The sequence below is a fragment of the Heterodontus francisci genome, chromosome 9 (assembly GCF_036365525.1).
Source record: "Heterodontus francisci isolate sHetFra1 chromosome 9, sHetFra1.hap1, whole genome shotgun sequence".
Taxonomy (NCBI): Eukaryota; Metazoa; Chordata; class Chondrichthyes; order Heterodontiformes; family Heterodontidae; genus Heterodontus; species Heterodontus francisci.
Window position 1 is genome coordinate 21,587,468 of NC_090379.1, and position 13,477 is coordinate 21,600,944.

At 44.1% G+C, this 13,477-nt stretch overlaps 1 protein-coding gene across 4 annotated transcripts in view; it reads right to left on the reverse strand.

The window, feature by feature from the left end:
• Positions 1 to 13,477, reverse strand: part of LOC137373618 (latent-transforming growth factor beta-binding protein 2-like) — a 773,188-nt gene that overhangs the window by 590,269 nt on the left and 169,442 nt on the right. For all 4 annotated transcript variants that reach the window (XM_068038663.1, XM_068038661.1, XM_068038660.1 and 1 more), the window contains exon 5: positions 9,240 to 9,410. In XM_068038663.1, the coding sequence (XP_067894764.1) occupies positions 9,240 to 9,410 (171 nt within the window). The remainder of the gene's footprint in view (positions 1 to 9,239; positions 9,411 to 13,477) is intronic.

Sequence of the window (13,477 nt, forward strand, 5' to 3'; positions counted from 1 at the left end):
TAATCTTATTTGTCCTATGCCAATTTGCACGTGGCTCAGGTAATAATCCAGAGATTATTATCTTTGAAGTTCTGCTTCTTAATTTGGTGCCTAGCTCCTCCTACTGACTATACAGAACCTCCGTCCTTGTCCGCCTATGTCATTGGTACCTATATGGATCTTGACAACTGGATCCTCCCCTTCCACTATCAGTTCCTCTCCAGCCCTGAGCAGATGTCCCAAACCCTGGCACCGGGCAGGCAACACAGCCTTCTGGATTCTCGCTATTTGCTGCAGAGAACAGTGTCAATGACCCTCATTATACTGCCCCCTACTACTACTACTACTACTACTACATTCTTTTTGCTCCCCCCACCTGAATGGTTTCCCGTACCATGGTGCCATGGTCAGTTAGCTCATCCATCTTGCAGCCCCCACTTTCATCCAAACAAGCTGAAATAACCTCAAACCTGTTGGACAATCACAAATGCTGAGGCTTCTGCACTCTTGCCCTCTTGGTCCCTTTACTTGCCTCAGCTGCAGCCACACTCGCCTGTCCCTGACCAATGACCAGATCAGAAGACCATATCCTAAGAGGTGTGACCGCCTCCTCATACAAAGTATCCAGGTAACTTTCCCCCTCCTTGATGTGTCACAGTGTCTGCAGTTAGGCCTCTAGCTCAATGACTCTGAGCTGAAGCTCTTTGCCCCAGATCACACTGGCATCCAGGAGCTCCAACATGCTGCATTCATGACACATCCCCTGTCCTGCCATCCTTAATGTGTTTTAATTAACCACCTAATTATTTTATTCAATTATTTATTTTCCTTTTTTATACATTTTATTAACCTTACCACGTGTTCCTGTACTATTTTCAACCTTAGGAAAGAATAGACCTTAACCGTTTACCGGATACTCACCAAACAGCTAGCTTCTGCCGCTGTAGTAGATTAAGAACCAAATCCTCCAGGGTAAAAGTTAGAAAAAGAAAAGGAGCACCTCCTTCCCCTCCTCACCCAACTCTCTCAACTCACCCAACTCCTAGCACTCTGTTCAAGTTGCACTCTAAATCCTCTCCTCTCCCGCTGCTTCTCTCCGAATTTCCGAGCTTTTGTCGCGCTTTTTAAATCTTCTCTTTTCCCGCTGCTTCTCGCCAAGTCACCTGGTTTTGTCGCGCTTTTTAAATCCACCCCTCTCCTGCTGTTCCTCTCCTGAATTCTCTGACCTTATTCATGACTTTATTATTTGATACCTTATCATAGTCTTTTTGAAAATTTAGATAAATTACATCTACGGCATGACCCTTGTATAGTCTATTTGTTACCTCTTCAAAAAATTTCAGTGAGGTTGGTCAAGTAACACTTTCCCCTTTGAAATCCATGCTAACTATTGATTGTTATATTTTTGGTTTCTAGATGTTCTTCTATTATCTTCTGTAGTAGGGTTCCATTATTTTTCCCTTTTTTTGTTGTTAAGCTGACTGGTCTAAAGTTCCCTGAGCATGTTCTATCTCTTAAATATAGATTTAACTTTAGCTATCTGCTCATTTTCTGGCATCACAGCTTTCTCCAATGAAATATTAAAAATATGTTGTAATGCCTCTGCTATCTCTTCACTGGATACTTTTAAAATGGATGGTGTAATCTGTCTGGACCAGAGGTTTTATCCTCTTTAAGCTTGATTAGTTTATTTAATATTTCACCTCTTTTTATTTTAAATGCAATTATCCCATTTCTAATCTCATCATCTGATGCCATGTTTACTTGGCCTGTTCCCTGGCAAAGTACAGCAAATTATTTAATATTTTTTGCCATTTCTCTATCGTTGCCTATGACGTTGCCCTGTCCAGCAATGTGGCCCTATTTCCCTTGCAACTTTTCTTTTTTCACGGATGTAAAATGTTTTATTATTTTGTTTTATGTTCCTTGATAATTTAATTTCATCGTTCCTCTTTGCTCTCATTTTTTATAAACTTCTGTTTTAATCTCTTCCTATTCTCAGGAACTGGAGGTGAAGAAATTAAGGGCTGTGGTGACATTAACAGCCACTGGAAGAAGGTCTTCTTCCAGGAGGCTGCAAACGTCAGCCACCACCTAATGGAGAAAATTGAGCCTCCTGTGGCACTGGTGCTCAGGACACTTAGCCCAGTGTTGGGGGTATCATCTCCAGTGAGCTGGAGTTCTGTGCTCATCTCCACTGTCCTGTGAAGCTGCTGCTGCTGCTGTTCCCACTGCTGTTGGTATTGTTGCTGTTGCTGCTTATCTTGTTATTCATCAGAGGTCCAAGGTACAGTTGCATGAGCGGCTCCCATGCTGATCTGAAGGTTGACAGCTAGGAAGTGGAAATCAATGGATGTAGACTCTAGAGCAATAGAAATGACCTCCAAAGTATAGGAAATCACCTCAAAAGCAATGAAAACACTCAATCAGAATAAGTCTTATGAGCAAAGGCCTTTCACCGAGGCAAGGAAGCAAATTTCAGAATTTAGTATTCAGTATTTCAGGCCTTTCTTGCCAGTCAATCGCTCAGTCCCCTCAGTTCCTGTTGTCCTCTCGCCTTATTTTCTTTGATGAGTTCCAGGAAACCCAGAAAACCCATGCACACAAGGTTAAAGTCATAATTCAAGGTTAAAGAAGTGATAATAAGCAATTTACATATTTAAATAGCCACCTTGCCTAATCCACCAGGGTTTCCCGCGAGCTTCAGTTTGCACTCAAGTTAAAGGCGGAAGCTGGTAGTTTCCTGCCAGCCCAACAATTTCTGTTCTTTTAACCTGCCACTCACTCACAAATGCACTACTTTGTCAGGCTAAAATTCCCCCAATAACTCTGAATATATTAAATTGGCAAAATGTCCTTAAAGATTTAATATTCAGTTCACACAGGCACTTTCAAACCAGAAGAGATCAGCTGGGATTAGAAGTATACTTCTTATGAACGATGAAGTCAGTATGGTTCAGCTAACCAAATATGATATAAGAATTATCCAGGATAATTGAAAAACACCCCTGCAAATGTTCAACTTACAAAACTGTATTTTTGGGGTTTTAAGCCATTGGTGCATACAAAAATATACTATTATGTAATCCTGCTCTGACGTTATGCACAGATAACACTTTCATGACATAAATTACTGCTTGGTACATGAGGGGGTGATTTCCTCAATGTGCTATATGCAATGAACTTGTGAACACATCATTTATAAGGGACACAATAGACAGAATTTTTACATAACTAACCCACTGACAGCAGTTTGGGGGGTGGGTGGGGCCGATAGTGGGTCAGAATCACAACTGTTAATAACAGGCTTTGCCGTTGCTCAGCCACGGCATTAGCATTCTGCTTCCAGGTTTCCCGACCAATCACAGAGTGCTAACCCGCACCTATCTACTAAAGTATCTAATTTAAAAGGACCCTGGCAGGGATTAGAATGGCTCCACTGCAGGTGTCTCAATGAGGATACAGCAACCAGAACGATGGAAGCCCAATGTGGGAATGCTGCCCACTCCTCCACCACCCCTCCATCCCCCCAACCTCCCCACCCCTCCCCCAACCTCCCAACAATTCTCTGATGCTTCCTTGGAGGTCATGCTGCAGGCTGCGAGTGCTCGAAGAGATGTGCTAATCCCTGAGTACAGGACAGGAGGAAGAGGCCAGCCTCTGAAGCCAAGCAGACGTGGTTAGAAGAAGCTGAAGAAGTGAGCAGTATGAGTGTGGCGTCTTGAAGCTGGATTCAGTGCCGCAAGAGGTTCAATGACCTTTGTGGGTAAGAAAGGTAAGTGGATTCCCACATTCAAGTGCCAAACCCCACATTCTGAATTGCCCAGCGTTCTCCTGTACAGCACTCCTCAGCCCAACTCATCTTACAACTCCCCTCATTCTTCATTATCTCAAGGAACCTCCTCATATCCCCATCTGAACAGCCAAAACTGACGCTCACTTATTGCCATCTCATACCCATCTCTCACAGTCATCCTCCACAAATGTTGTCATTCCAATTTCTCCACACAATCCATACTCATAACTCTTGCTTTCTCTCCTTAAAGGAGATCATAGAACTCCAGGGTGTTCCTCCAGTAATAGCCATCCTAACTGCACAGAGGAGGCCATGGAGATCAGCAGGGTGGTGGAGTGCCTGGCCATTAACAATGGAGAGATGGGGATCTCCCAGCTACCTGGTGAATGAATTAGACATCACACTGCTATCATGTGATCCTGCTTTCACCACCAACTTAAATATGAGCATCTGCACAATAATGACTTTAAACCTTTTCCTCATGTCAGTTCTAATTCATGACTTTCATCTCCCACAGGTCCTTGTCAATTGTCACAAGATGAAAAATGCATGTTTCAAAACAATGCTATTTGTGCACAAAGAAAGTTATTTCTGAATCTATTTGGAGAAAACTGAGGCGCCTATTTTGAGAGTCTCTGCACAGCAGAAACAGGGTGGTAGTGCTCCACACATCCTGGTGATACACTTACTATCCTATTTACATTTCAATTCCACTTACAGGTATTTTCATTGGAGTTTTTTTCCAGGGCAGCCCAGAAGCCTGCTTGTTTCAAGCAAGAGACTATTGCTAATATGCTAATGCAACAACAACAACTTATATAGGGCGTTTAACAAAATAAAATATCCCAAGGTGCTTCACAGAGTGTTTTTGAAGCAATATTTGACACAGAGCTGCATAAGATGATACTAGAGCAGGTGGCCAAAAGCTTGGTCAAAGAGGTAGGTTTTAAGGATTGTCTTAAAGGAGGAAAGAGAGAGAGGAGGAGAGATTCAGAGAATTTCAGAGTTTGGAGCCGAGGCAGATAAAGGCACATTCACCAATGGTGGAGCAATTAAAATCGGGGCTGCTGATTGGGGTAGGCAGTGGCGTAGTGGTATTATCACTGGACTAGTAACCCAGAGACCCAGGGTATTTCTCTGGGGATATGGGTTCGAATCCCACCACAGCAGAAGGTGGAATTTGAATTTAATTAATAAATCTGGAATTAAAAAGCTAGTCTAATGATGGCCATGAAACAATTGTCGATTGTTGTAAAAACCCATCTGGTTCACTAATGTCCTTTAGGGAAGGAAATCTCCTGTCCTTACCTGGTCTGGCCTACATGTGACTGCAGACCCACAGCAATGTGGTTAACTCTTACATGCCCTCTGAAATGGCCTAGCAAGCCACTCAGTTGTATCTAACCGCTATAAAAAGGAATGAAACTGGACGGACCACCCGGCATCGACCTAGGCACCGGAAATGACAACGGCAAACCCAGCCCTGTCGACCCTGCAAAGTCCTCCTTACTAACATCTGGGGGCTTGTGCCAAAGTTGGGAGAGCTGTCCCACAGACTAGTCAAGCAACAGCTTGACATAGTCATACTCACGGAATCATACCTTGCAGACAATGTCCCAGACACTGCCTTCACCATCCCCGGGTATGTCCTATCCCACCGGCAGGACAGACCCACCAGAGGTGGTGGCACAGTGGTATACAGTAGGGAGGGAGTTGCCCTGGGAGTCCTCAACATCGACTCCAGACCCCATGAAGTCTCATGGCATCAGGTCAAACATGGGCACAACAAACAGGTCAAACATCCTACTGATTAGCACCTACCGCCCTCCCTCAGCTGATGAGTCAGTACTCCTCCATGTTGAACACCACTTGGAGGAAGCGCTGAGGGTGGCAAGGGCACAAAATGTACTCTGGGTGGGGGACTTCAATGTCCATCACCAAGAGTGGCTCAGTAGCACCACTATTGACCGAGCTGGCAGAGTCCTAAAGGACATAGCTGCTAGACTGGGTCTACGGCAGGCGGTGGGGGAACCAACATGAGGGAAAAACATACTTGACCTCGTCCTCACCAATCTGCCTGCCGCAGATGCTTCTGTCCATGACAGTATTGGTAGGAGTGACCACCACACAGTACTTGTGGAGACGAAGTCCCGCTTCACATTGAGGATACCGTCCATCGTGTTGTGTGGCACTATCACCGTGCTAAATGGGATAGATTTCGAACAGATCTAGCAACGCAAAACTGGGCATCCATGAGGCGCTGTGGGCCATCAGCAGCGGCAAAATTGTACTCATCCACAATCTATAACCTCATGGCCCGGCATATACCGCACTCTACCATTACCATTAAGCCAGGAGACCAACCCTGGTTCAATGAAGAGTGCAGGAGGGCATGCCAGGAGCAGCACCAGGCATACCTCAAAATGAGGTGTCAACCTGGTGAAGCTACAACCCAGGACTACTTGCATGCCAAACTGCATAAACAGCATGCAATAGACAGAGCTAAGCGATCCCATAACCAATGGATCAGATCTAAGCTCTGCAGTCCTGCCACATCCAGCCATGAATGGTGGTGAACAATTAAACAACTAACTGGAGGAGGTGGCTCCACAAATATCCCCATCCTCAATGATGGGGGAGCCCGGCACATCAGTGCAAAAGGTAAGGCTGAAGCATTTGCAACAATCTTCAGCCAGAAGTGCCGAGTTGCTGATCCATCTCGGCCTCCTCCTGAAGTCCCCAGCATCACAGATGCCAGACTTCAGCCAATTCGATTTACTCCGTGTGATATCAAGAAACGACTGAAGGCACTGGATACTGCAAAAGCTATGGGGCCTGACAATATTCCGGCAATAGTACTGAAGACCTGTGCACCAGAACTTGCCGCACCCCTAGCCAAGCTGTTCCAGTACAGCTACAACACTGGCCTCTACCCTGCAATGTGGAAAATTACCCAGGTATGTCCTGTACACAAAAAGCAGGACAAGTCCGACCCGGCCAATTACCGCCCCATCAGCCTACTCTCAATCATCAGCAAAGTGATGGAAGGTGCCATCAACAGTGCCATCAAGCGGCACTTGCTTAGCAATAACCTGCTCAGTGACGCTCAGTTTGGGTTCCGCCAGGGTCACTCAGCTCTTGACCTCATCACAGCCTTGGTTCAAACATGGACAAAAGAGCTGAACTCAAGAGGTGAGGTGAGAGTGACTGTCCTTGACATCAAGGCAGCATTTGACCGAGTATGGCATCAAGGAGCCCGAGCAAAACTGAGGTCAATGGGAATCAGGGGGAAAACCCTCCGCTGGCTGGAGTCATACCTAGCGCAAAGGAAGATGGTTTTGGTTGTTAGAGGTCAATCATCTGAGCTCCAGGACATCACTGCAGGAGTTCCTCAGGGTAGTCTCCTAGGTCCAACCATCTTCAGCTGCTTCATTAATGACCTTCCTTCAATCATAAGGTCAGAAGTGGGGATGTTCGCTGATGATTGCACAATGTTCAGCACCATTCATTACTTCTCAGATACTGAAGCAGTCCGTGTAGAAATGCAGCAAGACCTGGACAATATCCAGGCTTGGGCTGAGAAGTGGCAAGTAACATTCGCGCCAGGCAATGACCATCTCCAACAAGAGATAATCTTACCATCTCCCCTTGACATTCAACGGCATTACCATCGCTGAATCCCCCACTATCAACATCCTCGGGGCTACCATTGACCAGAAACTGAACTGGAGTAGCCATATAAACACCGTGGCGACAAGAGCAGGTCAGAGGCTAGGAATCCTGAGGCGAGTAACTCACCTCCTGACTCCCCAAAGCCTGTCCACCATCTACAAGGCACAAGTCAGGAGTGTGATGGAATACTCTCCACTTGCCTGGATGGGTGCAGCTCCAACAACACTCAAGAAGCTCGACACCATCCAGGACAAAGCAGCCCGCTTGATTTGCACCCCATCTACAAACATTCACTCCCTCCACCACCGACGCACAGTAACAGCAGTGTGTACCATCTACAAGATGCGCTGCAGCAATGCACCAAGGCTCCTTAGACAGCACCTTCCAAATCTGCGACTTCTACCAACTAGAAGGACAAAGGCAGCAAATACATGGGAACACCACCACCTGCAAGTTCCCCTCCAAGTCACACACCATCCTGACTTGGAACTATATTGCCGTTCCTTCACTGTCGCTGGGTCAAAATCCTGGAACTCCCTTCCTAACAGCACTGTGGGTCTACCTACCCCAAATGGACTGCAGCGGTTCAGGAAGGCAGCTCACCACCACCTTCTCAAGGGCAATTAGGGATGGGCAATAAATGCTGGCATAGCCAGTGACGCCCACATCCCATGAATGAATTAAAAAAAAGAGGTCAGAAGCAGATGAGCACAAATATCTCAGAGGGTTGTGGGGCCGGAGGAGATTGCAGAAATGAGGTACAAAGCCATGGAGGGATTTGAAAACAATGATGAGAATTTTAAAATTGAGGCGTTGCTTAACCAGGAACCAGTGTAGCTCAGTGAGCACAAAGGTAATGGGTGAACAGGACTTGATACAAGTGAAGATAAGGGCAGCAGAGTTTTGGATGACCTCAAGCTTATGGAGGATGGAATGTGGAAGGCCAGCCAGGAGTACTTTGGAACAGTCAAGTTTAGAGATAACAAGGCATGGATGGGGGTTTCAACAGCAGATGAGCTTTGGCGGGGATAATGTTAGAGTAGTGGAAATAGACAGTCTGAGTGATATGTGGTCAGAATTGTGCTGCTATGACATACACAAAACCCAAACACAATTTTAAGATACCTATGGGTGAAGCATGTACCGCACACATCCTGCCCATTGGTACCAGGCTTCAAGCGACCTAACTCGGCTCTTCAGAAAAGGTTAGCTTCTATTATATTTAAAAGATGATTTTTGTGGGGCCAGGAGGCGTGTGCATCTCCTGGCCCCATGGAAATCTTTGGGCCCATCCACATTATCCCCTTACCAATGGCCCCATTGCCCCCATAATGGCCTGCAGACCCCCACTTTCAGAAAATCTTGCAGCGCAGTTCCATGTTGGATCTGGTGGAATTCCCAACCAGTCTCCTGACTGGAAAGCTGCCTGTGAGCACTGCTTCTGTGCTCACAGCTTGCTGGTGATAGCCAAGTGAGACCTGTTCACAAAGTGGCTTGGACCTTCTGGCAAGGACTTCAATGCAAGCACGTCTTCCACCACCAGTCTGAAGTCTGCCAAATTTAAAATCTTCCGTTAAGTGTCCTGAAAGGTCAAATGATACATTCCAATGTGATTTCAGTCTTACTAAGCTATATATTAATCTGTTGGACAGATTAGATTGTCACCTGTGCACGTTGTTGCCTCCCGATGCCTTACAATTTTGAAACTGTGAATATGTGTAAACAAAGTAACAGGAAGACAAATTTGGCTATTCTTACCTAAAAACAAATCAACAGTAGTAAATATACTTACAGATTCGAAAGCCTGATTTGGATACAGGACCATGACCATTTTCACTGTAAAGGGTGGTTGGGTCACCTTTCTTGCAATTGTTGTAACACTTTCCGTTAATACACTGGCGTTTGCAAATAGTTGGTGTGAAGACAATTTTTATTGTTCCTATACTGGTGGTCAGATTTGCTCCTGCAAAACATAACAATTCAGCAAATAAGCAAAGTATAAACTTGACCATCATTGGTCCAGAGCTGTACAGAGTTGTTGAAACGAAATGAAGAGAATTAAATTTTGTGCAGAAACAGTAGTTACACAACAAAGTATCTGACAAATGTCTCACAGAACCAAGGACTGGATGGAGTGTGTCCAGTTTATATTCGGCTGTGCTCCAAGCAACGATCATAGGGATAAGATATAGGGGCCTGTGGAATGTTGAGTAATGACGGCACATTGTCAAAATGTACCAAATCAATGAAAGGCGTTGGACTAAAAACACTATTTTCTGGATATTATTCACAATAAGTGAGGAGGTTCAGCTGTTAGGGCTATCAGTGGATTAATTAAAGGCCTCAGAATGGATTCCAAGTTCAACATAACTAAGTTCTTGCACAAAGAAAAATAAATGTTTCCTCAGTGCAGTCCAGCTGCTCACAAATTTGAGTCAAGAGGAATGTGGACTTTTAAACTGACCGTACCGCAGTTAACAACACAAGCCTGGTACATGCGGAGCTTTGTATTTTCAGTTAGTTTGCTGTTGGTCCACACTTGCCTTCTCAACTTTGACATGACAGCTGCAGCCTTGACAATCCTGGTGCTGATTTGGGCATTCAGGGACAGGTTGCTGGTGATTGCTGACTCAAGCTATGTGAAGCTATCGAAGATCTCCAGAGTGAGGTTGTCGATGTTGATGGAAGGTGGAGTCCCTATGTCCTGACCCATAATTTTGGTCGGCATATGCCAAGCTTGTGTTCTTAGCACCCTCCTTTACAGACGCGAAGCATGGATAGACAACTTATGCAAGCCAAGAAAAGCAGCTTAACAGCTTCCACCTCCACTGCCTCAGACAAATATTGGGCATCTCCTAGCGGGGCAGAGTGCCGAATATGGAAGTACACCAGTGTGCAAAGATCCCCATCATGTTTGCCCTCTTGAGCCATTGGCGTCACAGTTGGCTGGGTCGTGTGAGCTGAATGGATGACGGCCACATCCCCAAAGACATGCTCTATAGTGAGCTTGCTATCGGCACAAGACCAACAGGTCACCCACAGCTGCAATATAAGGGTGTCTGCAAGCAAGACCTCAAGTTGACCGGGATCGGAGATGATGCATGGTATGTCCTTGCTGCTGATCAGAGTGCCTGGAGGCAAGCAGTGAGGAAGGGCATGGAAAAAGCAGAGGACAAAAGAAACAACCCAGACGGCGGAAAAAAGAGACTGGCGGAAGGAAAAAACATCAGTCGACCTTGGGCCAATGCTATTCATCTGTGCCAGCTGAGGAAAGGACTACCACTCATGAGTCAGCCTCCACAGCCACAACAGATGACATTCAATCTAGAAGTGACATGTAGCCCGGGTACAGCCCATTGTTTCCCAAGACGGACAGATACAGTCATTACCATCATCATCTACCACAGTTAAGTGCTGTTAAATTGTAAGGTTTCCACCAATGCATTTATTATTTCTGATTAATTGCAAGTAATAAATCACATATTTTCTTCATCCTTAAAAGGTGAACTAAATCAGAGAAGACAATTTTTATACCTGTTGCTTCTGGATAACCAAAGCATTATTTTTATATTTAGAATAACGGACAGTGTATTGTCACCAAAGATTTCTATTCCTTGCCTAAAGTTCCTTCAATAAAAATTATGCACATATGCGCAATGATTTTTTTTATCTCCATGGGTTCATAATTGTTACCTTTATTTTGTCATGAACGTGCTTCCATTATTAATATTTTTCAGGACTTATCTTTAAAAGTCTGTGGAAAATACCTGAGGAGATGATGGACTTGTTTTTTTAAAAAGGGTCACTGGAAGACACTTGGGATGGTTTAAAAACAAACACTTACTGGAAGTCACATGTCTTAGCTAAGTAAACAGCTGCAGCCTTATGGATTATGGAACCATTTGGAGTTGTTTACAGAGAAGTCACATGCGTAGATTTATGGTGGACAGTGGGTTTCGGTTTTTTTGGATTGTTTGGCGTGCAGTTGGTGTGTATCCTGCTAACAGAGAAGTCACCCAACTCATTCTGTTCCACCTCTTTTGAGAAACCCTGAGAATCCACTGTGATAGCTGAAACCACGGATGCAGGAATTCTCCCGAAAAGCCTGCAAGGCTACTTCTTGACAACTCCTGAATGATCTGCTTCTGAAAAGATCCCAATGACAGCTGTCTACATATACCCGGACACCAGACCAAAAATCATCTGGAACATTTCATATCTTATCCTTTTTTGCTTCAAGAATTTACAAGTATTAGGCCAAAGTAATTTTGTTTTTGCAAAGTTGATCTCTGCAGAGAAAGCTTCTTTATTTTTCTTTAATTGGTGTGTGTGTGTATTAGGTTATTTAGAAGGGGATATATTTATACTTTCATATTTCAACTTGTGTGTTACTAAGCTTTGCATCTTTATTGAATAAAGCAATATTGAATAAAGGCGCAGTGGTTAGCACTGTGACAGCTCCAGTGACCCGGGTTCAGTTCTGGGTACTGCCTGTGCGGAGTTTGTAAGTTCTCCCTGTGATCGCATGGATTTCCACTGGGTGCTCTGGTTTCCTCCCACAGCCAAAGACTTGCAGGTTGATAGGTAAATTGGCCATTGTAAATTGCCCCTAGTGTAGGCAGGAGAATGGTGGGGATGTGGTAGGGAACATAGGATTAATGTAGGATTAGTATAAATGGGTGGTTATTGGTTGGCACAGACTCGGTGGGCCAAAGGGCCTGTTTCAGTGCTGTATCTCTAAATAAAGTCTTGCTTTATAATAAATTAATAATTTTGTGGTTTATTAAAGAAACCCGGTTGGTGGATTTGATAAAGGTATATAATTGGCCATATCCATAACCAGTAAAATATTTTTAAATATATGTTGTGACCAGTGGAGTAGTGGGACTAGAGGGATACATTGCACTCCTCCAACTTCGGTTGTAGCAATTTGCAACAACTATATTTAAAATATATGCCTCAATATGCAATACAGATAGTAACATTTATTTTTAAATGGACAATACAATGCACACAACTTCAACAGCTCCCAGAAATGACTATTTTAGTCAAATGTGTTTTGACGAACTCATGAACATAAAAAAGGTAGAATAGAACTAGCGGCCTTAAGTATAAGATAGTCATAGGAATGCAGGAGAAACTTCTTTACATAGAGAGTGGTGATGTGGAACTCGCTGTCACAGGGAGTAGCTGAGATGACATTTAAGGGGAAGCTAGATAGACACATGAGGGAGAAAGGAATAGAGGCATATGTTACTGGGGTGGATGAAGAAGGGTGGGACGACACTTGTATGGAGCATAAACACGGAGAGGGACCTGTTGGGCCGAACGGTCTGTTTCTGTGCTGTAAATACTATGTAATACTATGTACTATCCTCATGTAAATTGCTATACAGAGGGTTACATTAATATGAAGGAGTGGAACAGTGAGCACGACTTCCATTAATGCAAAAAGATGCTCCAAATGTCACTCATTAAGAGTGATAATCACTTATTTAATTACTTTGATGCATATCAACCTAAAAAAATAAACACAACTCCCTATCTTAAAATAAATTTTCAATCTGTGGTCACATTTAATGATCATAAATGTCATGTCTAATATTTCCCTAACGTTGACAGCTCTGTGTAAAGTGCACATCAGGCAAACACTGACAAGTGAACCATGTCCAATGCTGTTTAACTGATGTATTCGTCAGTTTCAATTCCTATAAATAATCAGCATATCATATGAAGCTGAAAATTCATTCACATCTGGTATGGCTCAGTGCCAAGCACTGTAAATAATGATATAATCTGGGTAACCTGTGTAGCCAGGATGGAAGATGAGGCAATTTTTGAAAGCAGACAAAGCTGTTTGAGATAGAAGAAACAGTATTAATTTTCTAGCAGATAAATATTGCAGTCACCTAAGCAGTGTACACCTACCATATTCACAACATGGGCTCCTATAAAAAAAAAGGTACAGTTCCCATATAATGCATACTAGTGTCAGCATGTAGGCAGCCTACAGCATAATCTGAAGGGCTA